Source organism: Melospiza melodia, chromosome 4 (assembly GCF_035770615.1).
Source record: "Melospiza melodia melodia isolate bMelMel2 chromosome 4, bMelMel2.pri, whole genome shotgun sequence".
NCBI lineage: Eukaryota > Metazoa > Chordata > Aves > Passeriformes > Passerellidae > Melospiza > Melospiza melodia.
Window position 1 is genome coordinate 62293297 of NC_086197.1, and position 15356 is coordinate 62308652.

The 15356-nt window shown below is 37.1% G+C and overlaps 2 protein-coding genes across 3 annotated transcripts in view; one reads left to right on the forward strand and one right to left on the reverse strand.

Annotated features, from left to right (window-relative positions):
* The window catches only part of CEP290 (centrosomal protein 290), a 48143-nt gene extending 39531 nt beyond the window's left edge, over positions 1-8612 (forward strand). For both annotated transcript variants that reach the window (XM_063154932.1, XM_063154933.1), the window contains 10 exons: positions 64-192; positions 468-554; positions 2217-2381; positions 2705-2827; positions 3124-3284; positions 4950-5091; positions 6710-6783; positions 6931-7034; positions 7428-7531; positions 7824-8612. In XM_063154932.1, coding sequence (XP_063011002.1) covers positions 64-192; positions 468-554; positions 2217-2381; positions 2705-2827; positions 3124-3284; positions 4950-5091; positions 6710-6783; positions 6931-7034; positions 7428-7531; positions 7824-8009 — 1275 coding nt within the window. In that variant the 3' untranslated portion in view covers positions 8010-8612. The remainder of the gene's footprint in view (positions 1-63; positions 193-467; positions 555-2216; positions 2382-2704; positions 2828-3123; positions 3285-4949; positions 5092-6709; positions 6784-6930; positions 7035-7427; positions 7532-7823) is intronic.
* RLIG1 (RNA 5'-phosphate and 3'-OH ligase 1) lies at positions 8607-15167 on the reverse strand. Its single transcript, XM_063154934.1, has 7 exons — positions 15057-15167; positions 13202-13319; positions 12441-12536; positions 11936-12052; positions 11370-11564; positions 10091-10260; positions 8607-9544 (listed from the first exon to the last, which is right to left on the reverse strand). The coding sequence occupies exons 1-7, from the start codon at positions 15144-15146 to the stop codon at positions 9356-9358; spliced, it is 975 nt and encodes a 324-aa protein (XP_063011004.1). The 5' UTR covers positions 15147-15167; the 3' UTR covers positions 8607-9355.
* Positions 15168-15356: the final 189 nt, after the last annotated feature.

Genomic DNA, 15356 nt, shown 5'->3' on the forward strand with positions numbered 1-15356 from the left:
CTGATAGTTGTATTGAATTAGTACATTACCACTTAATAATATTTTTCCCCCTCTTTTCTCAAGACATCAGGAACAGGATCAAGTGATCAGCATCGAAGAGAACAAGAAAAGGAAAATATAAGATTGTCATCTGAAAACATTGAGCTAAGATTCCAACTAGAGCAGGCCAATAAAGATTTGCCAAGACTAAAGGTAACATCTTCTTTAGTCCCCTTTACCCTCACACTGGTCAGGGAATTGCTTAAAAAGAAATGGATATTTTTTCTGTACATACTGTAATTTTTTCATTTGTTTACAGAAGATGAGATGGTTGAATAGCTAGTAGAAATAATGGAAAATGTCATTGAGATGGGAAATTGCTTTCTCTTAAATTTTTCCAAGTAAAACCACTGCAATTTTGTTCACTAGTTTTTCGCCTCAATTTGAGATCTAAGTTGCTTATTACTTTTTTTTTTGTTTGTTTGTAGGACCAAGTAGAGGACTTAAAAGAAATGTGTGAACTTCTCAAAAAAGAGAAAGCAGAAGTTGAACGAAAGCTGAACAGCATTAGAGGGGTGAGTGTTCTAACAGCACTTTCATCATAAGTAAATGAAAAAAACGTGCAAAAAAAGGCAGCTAAGTATTATTGAAGCAAAATCATTTGGAATCAACCAAAATGAAACATGAATTTTTCTTGTTTATTTTATTGACACAATGCTATAATGAATTAATGGCATTAAGTTAACAGGACCATTAGAATGACTATTAAATATTTGCACTATCATAGCCTTATTTTGTCATTTGCATTAGTTACCTTCAGTAGCATATTGTACAATAAATAGCAGTTACAACCATAATAATGAAAATTATATTCATGTATTTATGTAAATGATTTGATGCAGGTGTAGAAAGGGTAAGTTAGTGAAGTTTTTTGTTTGTTGTGCTACAGAAGGTGACACAGCTAAATTTTACCCGAGCTACTGCCAACTACCTTAATAGAATTGTATTTCCAAAGTTCAAGGGAAAAAAGTACTCAGCAGTGTGCGTCCTGCAGTTCACTTATCAAACTATTTGAGTGACCTTCTAGAGAAAGCCAAACTAATAAAAGCTCCTAAGTGACTCTGTAGCTCAGTATACAAGGAGAATTGAGTTCTGCTCCTGCAGAAAGATCAAATATTTTTCATTATTTTACTTATGGTTTGCATGGACTGCTTGTGTACCTGTCTCTCTTATGCAGTGGTAATCTTGGACAAGAAAATTCAGTTTATACAACTGTTTCACACAAAGGTTCTGAGGAGAAAGCAAATTCTGAATCTTTCTCCATTCACAGGCAGCAAGATGTGACAGGTTTTTCTTTAACTCTGCTGTGTACCAACACAAACCTCCTAATTCCTCCAATTATTTTCAAGAAAAATAAGTACTTTTTAATAATGGAGTTTGGTGGCTATATATATTTATGTAGAAGTCTAGGGTGTAAAATCCTTCCCATTTTCCTTATGAGATGCCTTATGGCCCCAGAACTAGAATCAGCAGCATCTTTAAATTATGATTGCTGAGGAAATTGCTACAAAGAGGATAAGAAAATAAATGGATTTGAAGACTCCCTAACAGATTTTTTAACTCATTAATTATTGTAGTGAAATAAGAAAAATAGAGAAATTGCCTATTTTCACCCACATTTATTTATTTATCATTTTGCAAGAAGAATCTATTCCTTTGGAAAGGGAGATCTACTTATGCTTTAATATGTAGTTTTTCTGTCAGTTCAATTCAGCAGAAGGAGGGTTGCTATAAAGGGCCTTCTTTTCTTCCCTCAAGCTTCCAGCCCAGCATTTTTCCCCAATGCCCCCAACAGTAATTGCATGGTCTGTTGGATTGGGGGATTTTTCCACAAGAAAGGCTAAATAAATTAAGTAGTTCTTTGATTTATTTTCCTAATGTTTCAGTTTAGTTCAAAAGTACAGCAGATTTTGAGATTTAACTGCAACCCTTTAGGGTAAGGTAGAAAATGAAGGAGTTGATTTGTTGGCTTGGGGAATTAATAAATCATTAGATGTTTTGGAGAGGTAAGTATGCTGGAAATTCTAGGGTTCAAGTCATATCAAAATAAAGCATCTTTTTTCCTATAAATGTGAATTGCAATGGGGAAAAAAGCGATAAAGTAAGATTTGGAGTATCTCAGAATGTTAAGACTAACTATTTGCTCACTTTTACTTTTTTCCTTCCCCCCTCTGTAGGGTGGTAAAAGTGGAAAGACAGTCCCAGAACTGGAAAAAACAATTGGCTTGATGAAAAAGGTTGTAGAGAGAGTCCAAAGAGAAAATGAAGAACTGAAAAAAACTCCAGCTGTGGTTTCTAATGAGAAATTACTTGTTCTTAAGCAGGAGAATGAGAGGCTAAAGGTACAGATTTAGTAACTATATTTAGGTAATACTTTATATTCAAGTTAGTAACAAAATGGAGTAGTAAGCCTGTTGATACTGATTGGCACAAAACTGTTTTGAAAATACCAGTCATGAAATATATAGAACAGAAAGGCAAAACTTCATTTTAGCATAATATACTGCAGAGTTTAAGGTACTTTATACCTTAAGGATATATTTAACTATGTGATAAAATGTTCACTGTGCTAAGTAGCTGTAACTATGCTATGCTTTAAAAATGGAAATCTGAAGTCTTCTACTAAGAGATGTAAATGTGTTTTAACAAATTGTTTGATCTTTAGTCTGAAATGGAAAAAACGAAACTTGATCTGGAGGGCCAGCTGAATGTGCGTTATGAATCTAAAACCAAAGGAATGGAAAAACTCATTACTGAAAATGAGAGACTGCGTAAAGAACTGAAAAAGGTATGATCATTTTAATGCAACCCTTTATTTCCATTAGGCACTGGTTATGGTAAGTATATGGTTTTTATTTTTCTTAATGGTTGATATAACACTGATACTGCTATGACAGTTTTATTTCACTATATGTGGAGAGGAGATGTCCAAGGACCAGCCCAAGACCAAATCTGGAAGTTGTAGTGCTAGTAGTCTTGGGTGCAATTTTCCCCTACATCAGCACTGACCCTCTCTCACCATCGTTTGAGATGCTTCCTGTGAGGTTAAGTATTCCATCAAGCTTTTCTTTTATTGAACAATAGGAAGCTGACACTGTAGAGAAGCTACGAATAGAGAAGAATAACTTGGAGATATTAAATGGGAAATTAAATGTTCAGCTGGAGGAAACCATTAAGAAGCTAAATTTGGCTGAGAGCCAATTTGATGGAGCTGACAGCAGAAACTGGAAGTCCATTGTAACAAGGTAGGAATTGAGAATGTAATAAGAGGACAGAAAAAATGATACCATGCTTATGCTATTGAGAGAAATAAACAACCTGTCTTCTGTGTAAGGATGGCAGAGAGCAAATTTTTGGTAAGAAATATTAGTCCTGGACTCCTGGATGACTTCAGGATGAAGTAAGTTGATGAGTTGCAAAGTATTATTTAATAAACAGAAATGGAATGTATCTACAAAATCAGAACCTCTGACAGTAAACTTGTGAGGACATAAAATCAGCTGGACAGGAGAGAGACTTGTCTAATTTCATCTTAGGTCAGATCACTGCTGATGTCCAAGATTTTACTCCCTTCCCAATCTTGCACTCCCACAGGATCCCTTGGAGGGTCTAGTGCTACTATGACATACATATTGCTGAGCCATTTTTTCACTGAGACTTCAAAAAGCCATTTGGTTGTTTTTAAGCTTCCCCTGAACTATCCAGTGAGGTAAAATGTCTCTATGCAAGGCCAGATGACAACCATATTTTGTCTAAGGAGGGCAAAACCGACCGCAGGACAGGACAGAAGTAGCTAATGGCTACAGCAGAGAGAGGATATGAGCATGCAGTGAAGATCACAGGCCCTTAACAGCTGGCATATCAGCACAGCAGCATTCATCCATTTATTCTTTTTGTTCTTCACCTCTTTTGAAAAACATTTCTACTTGGTTCTATTTAGTTGAGAGATACATAGTTATGTATAGCTACAAAATACATGGTCATGTTTAATTGTACTTGCCTATTTCAACTCTTGTGAATAAAACCATCTATTTGCATTTACTTTAACATGAATTTAAAGTAAGTTAATAACATAATGACCCTGCTAACCTAGAGAAGCTGCTTAGAGAACTTTAACATGCAATCTACCTCACCAGCACATCTACCAATGCATATACATGGTAACAGTAAGTGTTTCTTAGGGCAGACAAAGGGGTGGGTGTCATCCCAGTGACCCTTCAGAAGACTCTGGCAGGTAGCAAGGTGTTGGACACTGTATTGCTATCTGAAAATCCAGATGGATTCAGATGGGAGATTGGGCTGCATAACCTCTAGAGGTACCTTACAACATTTCAAATTCTACACAAACCTTTTGGAGCCTTGTAAAGCTCAAAGCAAAATGGAATCTTCCTCAGACTGCTCTTCCTCCAGGATAAACAATTTACTGCAGAATAGTTTTGGCATTGGAGTCTTCATCTTCTCCGTCTGTATTAACCCTTTTCTCAGTACATTTTCCATAAATTACTAAATCATTAAAAAAACACTTTCAAAGGTATAACACTGAAGTAAGATCCAACTAGTGTATATACTGCACCAGTATGTACACTTTTAGCAGCAGGTGTTTGGGGTTTATGTGCAATAGCATAAAGAGATTCCTGTCCCCTTTTAATAAAGTGTAGGCGCAAAAAGAGAACTACAGAAGTGTAACATCTAGAAAAGCCTTTATTTATTCAAGGATTAAAGATATGTTTCTCATAATGCTTATTTCAGAAAACTGTATTTATAAGGCCAGTGGTTATTTCAAGGCCAATGCCCCAAATATATTTTAGGGTGTATTTTACAGCATTTATTCTCCTAAAGATGTTTTAATCTCTGTTTCTGCATAAGTATTAACTTTTGCTCTTATTCTTTCTAAATAAAAATATTGCCAGAATGCAGGAAACCAAGTTGAAGGAAATGGAAATAGATATTGCTAAAAAAACCCAAAGCATTGGTAACCTTAAACGGCTGCTTCAGGAAGCAACAGAACGTGAACACAATGCTGATAAAAATTTACAAGATCTAAAAGAACAAGTGAGTAAAATTAACCTAGATAACTCTAAAAGTAGAATGCTTGTCTTTGTAATGTCTGTAGTGGCAGAATACTTGTTTTTTCTCCAATCCTTTACTTTTTAGGTTTTTTGAGTCATAGTTGCTATATTTACATATTTTAGCCAATTAATGAGGTTTACCATATATTATCAATACATATTCTTGACTTGCAGGCAACTGTTATTTTTCTACTGTGTTCTTCTATTGGGTTTTTACTATAGTTTCAGTGATCACATGAAAGCCTGTGGATGGATGCTTCAAAAGGTCTTACAATCTTTCCAGCTTGTTCTGCAGTGAGGTTGCTGCAGAGATTCCCCTATTCCCTCCAGTTTGGATTTTTGGTCGGGGGCAGGAGCGTATTGAGTTCACTGTCCCAAACAGGATCCTCATTTCTGTTTCCAGTCTGCCCTCTTATGTGCAGTCTCTAGTATTCTTACAAGTGCTATTGTACATGTGGAGGAGTTAATGAATTTTGAACTCGGGTACCTTTGAACAAATGCATCATGTTTTGGCTTTTAAGTACAGAGGTGCAGTGCTAGAATTGCCCCTACATCAGCTTTCATCTCATTTATTTATATGCAGATGATTTACTCCCCAGGCACCTGGTACTGGCCCTTCTCAGTGTAAGATATCAAATACAAAACTTCTAGTATGTGAAGTCATATATATATATTATGTGAGGAAGTAGATGTGTTCAATAAATAGAACTTGGAATTGATTCCTGTAAAACAATTACTTCATTAATTTTTCCCTGGTTTTCCTTTTTTAACATCAGTGTTATTAACATGAAGTGTATACTAGGAGCAGATTTAACAGAGATAGAATATTACTCTGGGAGCAACACAGTTTCAAGTTTCTTTCATGTCTCAAGTACTGATGAAGGGATGAAATCAAAGTTAACTACATTTCAGAAAACAGGGCCTGACTGTGTAAAAAAAAAATAACCCAAATCCTTACCACATTAGGTAGTAACAGAACAAAAACCTCTAATTGCCAGTAGCCTCATGCATTTATTACCTGTACATAATCATGTATTTAAACCACTACTGTGCTCCTGCATCTTTACCAGGCATCTCTTTCAGAGGCTCCCTCCCTCTCTGGTCCCTCCCTCTCTTATAACTTAACTGCAGGCCACCCCTAGTCAGTGTACCCTCGTTGGGGTTGGCATTGCAAATCACAGAGTTTTCGTACAGTTTTTCAAAATGAACTGGGACAAACATGCAAATAAGCACATCAGTAATATTTTTAAAGCATTTAAATTATTTAGGCATATAAATTTCTTATGCATATGAATATAGTATATTGGTGTAGCTATGTATCCAACTTTTTTGTAAATCTAATTTCTAAATACTTATTTCTTCACCCTTCATGAAATATGTAGCAGTGATCTTTACTAATTTTGGAAAGGCTGGCAAGAATGAGCTTTGGGTGCAGAAACTGTACAGGAACAATTATTTTTTTTCTGATAGCTTAATGTTTGGTTACATCCTTAGTATTATTTTCATTCTTTTTTCATCTTGGGTTCAAGAGAACTCTATCTGAACTGCACTGCCATGGATATTGTTTTCAACATTAAAACTTCCTTAATTTTTCTTTTAAGATTGAGCATCTTAAACATCTTCCTGAAGCTACAGGGACAGAGCAAAACATCATGAAGGAGCTTCAGCTTTTAAGGTAATGTACTTCTAAACTAACTAAACACCTCAGCCAATATACATGAAATAAGATCAGGAAAATGGTCATTGCAATTTTTAGTTAAATATTTTATGGTTTAAAATGCTTTAATAATTAAAAAAAATCTATTTTTTTTTTATATTCCAGATTAACTAATAATCAATTAGAGAAAGAAAAAGCAGAACTAGTGCATCAGATGAACGCTTGTAAGAATGAAAGACACACTTCTACAAGTGAAGGTCCTGCAGCTGGTAATAATTTTCAATACCTTAAAATAATTATCTTCTTGTATTTAGGGTCTGAAACCACTTAATGTGTGTGCAAACTGATAAGAAATCTACAGAATTATTTGAAGTAGATTAATACTGAAGTAGTGTAAACTCAAGCAGATTAAGGTCTTGGATTTTTGAGTACATGTACAAGCTTTTTAAAGAGAATTTTCAGTAAAAATCTCCATAATCATTTTGAGCAACAGGCTGTAAACTTTATATGATTTTCCCCAGGTGACTTGTTTGGTGATCTCAATTGGTTTTATTTACCTGTTTCATCTTTCAGGAGATGCAGAACTATTGAAACAAGATTATTTGTGCCATGGGTTTTCACTACTTACTATTTCATTAAAAAAAATATCTTTATTTTTGCAGGACACAATAAAACTTTGGAGGATAAAATTGACAAACTACTGAAAGAAATGGATGATCTCCAGTCACAGCTGGAGGCTTCAGAGCTCGAAAAACAGAAATTAAAGGTGAGCTGCAAGGATCATCCTAGGCAAGATAACAAACAAAACTGTGGTTAGCTAGAAAGCTGTTTAATAGCTGAATTAATATTTAATGACAAAGTCAATTTTTAAACATTGTTTACAAAGCCTATTTTGTTTTTATGAAGGTACTGTTTATGGGTAGAGTTTTTTGCTTCTAGACAAGATTGTTATTCTCTTATCATATATGTTTTTGCCCTCAAGAAAAAGGCAAAAAAGGTGTTGTGTAGTATTAACAAAGTTCGGGATAAAGGTGGTACTCCTTCATTCTTTTCAATAGGAAGAGACAAAAGAGCTGAGAAGAGAACTAGAAACCTATAATCCTTCCTTTTTTGAAGAACTTGAGGATCTAAAATACAACTACAAAGAAGAAGTTAAAAAAAATGTTATCTTGGAAGAGAGACTGAAGCAGCTTTGTGAAGAGTTTGGCATTCAGGATAGTCCAGGCAATACTTCTGTTGATTAGGGTAGTGTTCAGTATCCTCATCATTGATACAAAAAATAAAGTTGTCTGTGTTTATCTTGGAATTATACAAGTCTCTTAAAGTTATGTTAGCTTGCACACACCTAAGAGGGCAGAATTGGATTATTCAACAATTCATTGTCAGTATTTATATACAGCAGTCAAAATAAAAGGGAGTTTTACCTCTCCCAGCTCTTGTGCAATAGTATATTTTAATTCAGAACAGTTAATTTGAGTAATAACGTGTCAGGTAAAATTGAAAGTTTGGGCTTCTCTTAAAAGTTAATAAGCATTTAAACTGTCAGCATACTAAGTATGCTAAGTCCCAGATCAGTAACAATATGTAATTTGTTCTTGTTGTCTTGTGCAACCATAATGTTTAACTCTGAACTCAGGGTGAATGTGCTGCATGTCTTTTCTTACGTTCCTGGTTATTTTTACCTCAATGTTAAAAATTCCAAGAACAAAGAACTGAAAATGAAGCTGTAGTATCTCAGCCAAACCACTGGTATTTTTGTACATAACTGATTTTTCATTTTGTTTATTTTGTATTGCTGGATGTATACTTTTATAGCAGAGATGAAATAAAGCCAACTCAAATGATCATTCAGTCTCACCTTTATTATTTATATACCTTATCTTAATATACCTGTGATGAAGTTTTGTAATTGAGACACAGTTGTAAATGGGAATTACTAAGCCAAGTCATGTCTCCCTCTACTTACTAGGCTCTCCAAAATAAAACTATTTCTATTATTTACTCTTTTTGTCCCAATATAGTGCAAGTGCCTTTAAGATATAGGTTAGCTGGGTTTTTAAATAATAGCATAATGCTGCAGATGTACAGTTAAGTGATACCAGGAAGTTTTCCCCCGTAAGAAACAGTTACAACTTCAAAAAAATTGTCAGATTTTAAGACTAATTCTGGTCCCAACTGAAATATGTCTTTTCACTGTTAAGAAGCGTTATGCTAAGTCTCAAATCTACATACAACAGTGTCAAAATAATTACATTTGTAGAAGCACAACTTTTCCAGTTGATTGCATTCATTAGTAAAGCTTTTAGGACCAGCCAGTGGTAGAAAACATACTTCCTACACTTAATGCTAACAGTTTCCAGGAATGTGTTCAAAAGTCAAGGACTTTTCATAAAAGAAACATGCTGGAAGCTAGATCTCTGCTCTGACTGTCATAACTCTGTTATTTAGTCATTTAGGATAAACTTAAAATGATACAGCAGTACCTGGGCTGTTGCCCAAGCTAGAAGAGTATTCATGAAGAATTCTGTGGTAGACACAAGTAAGAGCAATGCAGAACATACAACAATTAACTTAAAAGAAAAAATTAATTTCAAGCATCAAACTTGATATCTTTGAGTCTGTCAAATTTTTGTCCATCCAACATTGAAAAATGGTGAAACAAACTCTTTGGTTCAAAGTCATAGTCACATTTAGTTCCATTAAAAGAAATTACAACAGGCTGAGAATTCAGGTATGTCTCTGCAAGTGGCCAAGGTAAACCAAGATGATGGCGATGGAGCTAAAAGAAAAGGAAAGAAGATCAGTTCAGCCATTTTGATATAATGCAAAAATTCCCAGCTTGGGAAGTGTGTGGGTGGCTGTGGTTTCAAGGATCCTCTGCATCAGGACACTTAAAATCATTAATAAGTCATCTCTGTAACATGAACAACGAAGTGCAAAAGGCAAACCAGTACCAAGGTGTCCTCCACAGTTTCAGAAATAGTACAAACCTGCTAATTAATCACAAATCATATTCTTATTAAATAATACTTGTTCTATTAGTCAACATTATGAGAATTTAATTTTTAAACAGAGGAATTAAGCTTTAATGATTTCTATACAGAGAGACAAGAACATATGTTCTCAATTACTTTATAAGCATGTTGGGAATGAAAAAGTTCAACATGTTATGTTGTCATTCAGTGGCTTTTCTAATTGTACTGTCATCTTGTTTGTTGAAGAACATTCACTATTAAAGAATTTGGAAAAGAAGACAAAAAATGAATACAGTACATCACATTTTATATTCTTACAGTGCTTTCCACATGTCCATCCACATACTTGCCTTGATTAAACACCCATCATGGCAGTGCCACACAATTCCTTCAACTTTACCCTCCGTACAGCTTTCAAACCAGGACAGTATGTCATTTTGCTTCAAGGCAGGCGGATTCTTTATTTCAAAAGCTCCATGTGGGACCAGAAGATGTACAGGGTACTTCTTGCTTCCCAATCCTACATTCAAAGAAACAAATACCTTCCTCCTAGTTAAGAGTGTTTCCTCACTTTTGTTATTGCAGATATCTTAAAAGCACTCTGTAAAGGTAAACTTCTATTAGATGCTACAATGTTGTCCTGCCTTTAACAGAACAGTTAATTAATTTTTTAAGTACCAAATGCAGCTGTCCCTTCTCACATTTTAATTTATATTTATTAAAACATCCTCCTCCTCTGTATAAAACAAACATGACACAGATTTATAGTTGTCTGTTTTCCATTGTGGTCACCTCCTCAGTCACCATACAGCTAGCAGCTACATCCTCCACCCTTCAGATCATGATCAATGGCACAAACATCTTAGTTCCTGAAAATCTGGCATATCTTCTCATGAACACTTAAAACTGGGCTGTTAACAACTGCATTGCCTTTTCCTGTTAACATAAATCTTCATTTAAGAACACAGCTATTAGAACTTTTTGTTGCAATTCTTGTACATACTGAGGAAGTGCTTAGGACACCAGGGTAGGACTGTTTTTTCCTATCCATCCTTGCAAGTTATCCTAACAGCAAAGCACAGAAGTTAGAACTCACTTGTGCTCATATGTAATTGGTTTCTCCTTATAAGGCCTTTAAATGAAGAAGCCACGACTGAAATTTAGGCTAAATTACATTTCCTTAAAAAATTCCTATTTTATCATCTAAGAATTGCAACTTGTGGGGGCTCCAAAAGCTAACTTTAGGGGCTCCAAATAATGGCTGAATGAAGTTTTCTACTTCAATTCATCAAAAGAGTATGCAAAAACCTGAAGGCTCCAAGAAACAAACTTTAAAAATTCTACTAGTATTTTAACAGTAATATTTACAACAGTTTTTCCAGTTTTTTGGAAGACAAAAGCAATGCATTTTTATAGTAACTGAGGTTTAACAGACATAACTAGTCCCATGACAACTCAGCTTTCTAAGGTATTTCTGGGTGAGAGTTCCTTCAGCCAGCCCTTTCTCTCCTTTCTAAGAAGGTTGCTACTGGAAAACTCTTAAAAAACTAACACAAAGAAAATGCATTGACTTCACTCAAAAATACCACTTAAGAAAAAAGTATTTAAGAACAGACCATATAAACTTACCATATGGATTTGCATTGATATTAGTTCCAATCAGCTCCAATGTTTGTTCTAAAATTTCTGACAATGGCACGGGACTGATTTCCAGAAGCCCTGGGTCAGCATGGTGTTTCAGTACCAGTGCTACTCCAGCCTCATAATTTACAACAGATGAGTGCCAGCAATACTGCTTACTGTTCTTCTCCACAGGCACCCAACCTAGGAGAAAACACATTTTACCAAAGTAAATATCTGAAGTTATTAAATGCATACTAGAAGCCTTTACAGGCATTATAAAAAATCCTACAGCTAACTACAAAGAGAAAGAGTAAAAACTGTTGTATCTTAGAAGAATGCAAATGTGACAATTATGCCTTCAGCTGAAGGTCTGTAAGTTTGTACAGCAAACTGCAATTATTTCCACGTGTCAGAAAAACAAAGCCGTTCTGGATAGTGAATGAATGACATTCCAATTTTATTTTTTCTGAATACGTTAACTACTATTTTTAACTCTGGAATTAATTCCAATTCACTTCACAGAAATTCACACACACTTTTGCCCAGTTTTACCTGTGTTGCATCATAGGTACCTGGCATATGTCCATTTTCATCAGGCAAAGGATTGCCATTAGAGAACTCTATGTCCTTTGCTGGAATCCAGGTATCCGGAACAGGCTTGAAATCCTCTTCAATATTCCAAACAAATTCTAGACATATAAATGCAACACTTTGTTTCTGATAAGCTGTTAACCAACTTTGCTTTAGTCATCTTTCAATGCAATTATCAAAATATGATTGATTTAAACCTTGTTTGTCACAGACAGTAGTCCCAGTTACTTTGTACAAACACCAACATCTGTCACACTCAAGTCCTTTACCATTAGGGTAGTTTAAAGATGCATTTAGCCTTTAAGAAGTTTAAAAGTTCAAAAATTAGGATTAAAAATTTAGCTACTTAGTCCAGTTTAAATCTCTTCAATGTAAAGGGTGATGTTAAAAAAACCGGAGCAAGACAACTGATTATTTGTTAGCCTAGTTGTTTTTCTAACTGGATACCTCACATTGTCAAAAAGAAGGAAAGAAATCTTCACTAACCTTTGCAATCTTCCAATGAATACAAGAATCGCTTAAACCTTTTTTCACCTTGTTTGGAGGGTTTTCGATCCAACCTGGCCCATAGGTAGGGCTGTCCTAGGAGTTCCCAAAGACAAAACCAGCACTTTACTGAGGTGACCATATCCTGCAGAGTACTGAAACCAGCTACATCACAGGCAAGATAGGAATTCCTATTTGCCACTAGAGAAATTTTATAAGCAAAGCCATGCACTCTAAATTCAAAGTACACTGTGAATTTCCAAATCTATTTTAGCTTCTATGTAGAGTCCTGCCTGGTGTAATACAGAGTTCACTTACAACTGCAGGTGAAGGCATGAGCCCCAGTGAGTCAATGAACCACAGTCTTCTCATTTCCTCCCAACCTCTCTATTTCTATAAATATTCCCCAAGGAAATCAGACACTCTATTATGTGTCTGTCTATTATACTCCCTGATTTCCTTGGGGAATATAACATGACCCAGTTTGCAAGGAAGACTTACTAACAGGAAGTTTAAAAACTAGAATAGTTCCTGGATGTTAGTATTCACTTAAATCATACTTCACATATTTTAGAGAGTAAATGCTAAAACAACTTTAGAAACACGTTCCAAGTCTATGGTAACTATTACTTTGTGGTGAACATGCTTAATGACACTTGAGTTCACAAACAGCTGTAAATAAATCATACAAAAAAAGGGAAAACTAAGTAAAAGAAGTTCTAGTCAGCATGAGAAATCTGCAAATGGATCTTCCTTATTACCTTTATATGTTGTTACATAACAGCAGGTTCCATCCACCTTTTCAGTAGGAACTGCATTGTGTACATCTGCCTCTAATGCCTTTCCAGTTATAGTGTCAGTTGCCAAAACTTTAAATGGCTGAAAAGAAGACAAATGTCTATGTTACTGCCTTGCTCTCATAGGGATCCCTGCTCCTTTTTCAGTTGCCCTCTATAAATCCAGCTCTTTAGGTATTACACATTATAGGGCAGATTTCTAATAATTTCTTCAAAACTTGATAGTTTGCAAAGTACTCTAAGACAGAATAACTAGGGCAATCTGTTTGTAAAGTCTCTCCCTCTTTCCCATTTTTGATTATTATTTAAAGATGATTTTGCTTTCCCCTTTAAACAGGGCATAAAAACTGCAAGGGTCACACTCCAACACAGCAATATTTTGAGATCCACCTTCCTGCACTAAGGTTGCAATAGAAATTCCTCCTGACTAGCTCTTCCCAGGCTTTCAGTTTGGAGATGAAAGTCAATTGCACCATGATAGTGCAATACACAGAGCAGGTGTTTTTGCAAGGTAGCAAAAGCATCCTGGTATTAAACACTCAGCATCAGCAATGTCAGTTAAACACTTGCTTTGAAAGAGCAAAGAAATACATGACCTGTGGATCTTAAACAAACAGCCAACTAGTATGAATTTCTAGGACTTCTGTACAGCTTCTCTAAGAGTTTCACTGCAAACATGATGTTTGGATTCAAATATTTTTCTCTATAATTATCATACCTCCCCCTCTTCTCTCCACAGTCAACTTTGTCTTTTAATCTGGACTCTCTCTGCTAGCAAAACACAAAGAAAGTCCTTGTCTGGCAGAAGTCTTGAAACAGAATGTGGAATTCATAAAATGAGAACCTATGTTACATGACAAGACTGTTTCATATAAGATGTGTAACCATCTTATAACAAATAGCATATATCAAGACTACATTAAAAATTTCAGGGTAGTGACAAAACATTCCCATTGGTTTCACCACCAGTACCACCCCCTTTCTTCCCTACCAGTCATAACCACGTTTTATTCTTGCCTGAACTTTAAAAACACAACAAAAACAAATCAAAGCAACAATAAAAAAAATACAAAAAAAAAAAAAAAAAAAAAAACTAAGCCAAACCAGCCAAACAAAAATAGCACATGCCAGTTCCAGATCTATTACCCAGTTAGGTTTTTCTGTGAAGATAATCACCAGTGTAGGAAGGTACCCTTATATTACCATTATTGAGATGGTTTAACTCTAAGTCGAACAATTATGTTACTGTTGTTTTGGCAACCATTTCAGCTCTTTCATCCAGAAGCGAATCACCAAGGGGAGAACACCCGCAGTTGCATTCCATCTCACTACACAGCTGCCACTAAAACCAGGGAACACAAGCTGGAGGTCTGCAGCTAGACAGGTGAGTGTGCCGCCCCAGTCTGCCCACGTCTCACAGCCTCACTTTTCCTCCTACGAGGCTCACAGGCGGCAGTGGCAGGCCGGTTTCCCACAGGCTCCCCGTGCGGCCATGCTGGGGTGGCCTTCACTTAGAAAAAGCAAACACAGCATCAGGGTGAACACCTGTACGCACTTGCCAGGAAAAGCGTGGGGCTGAGCCGGCACGGCTCTCAGATGGGCGTTCCTCCCTGCATTTCAGCGGGAAGCCCCTACACAAGCCTGTCCCGTGAGGTTCCCTTAACTCTGCAGCCGACCTTCTGGCCACTCGGCCGTGGCTGGGGGCGCCGGCACGGTCCGTGCTGTTGCGAGCCGCGGCCCAGCGGTTTCCCCTGCTCGGACACGGCCCAGCCCCACCTGCCTGCCCCCCGTCCTCCCGTCCCGGTGCTGCCCCAGCCACCTGTCGCTCCCGCTTGGCCGAGGGCTCGTCCTTCACCTCGGTGACGAACAGACACGGCACCTTGCGCTGCACCGCGCCCCGCCGCCTCATGGCCCCGGCCGGCCGCCCGCGCCCGCCGCCGCCGCCGCCGCCGAGCCTGCGCCCGCCCGCCCGCGCTGCCCTACGGGAAATGGAGTCCGGCGCGGCCGCCGCCGGGGGCGCTGCCGCTGCTGCGCGGGGCGGGGCCGCCTCCCGTCCAACATCGGGCCCAGCAGCGCCCGGCTCCGCTCGCCCGGCCCGGCCCGGGCGGGGGCAACTGCG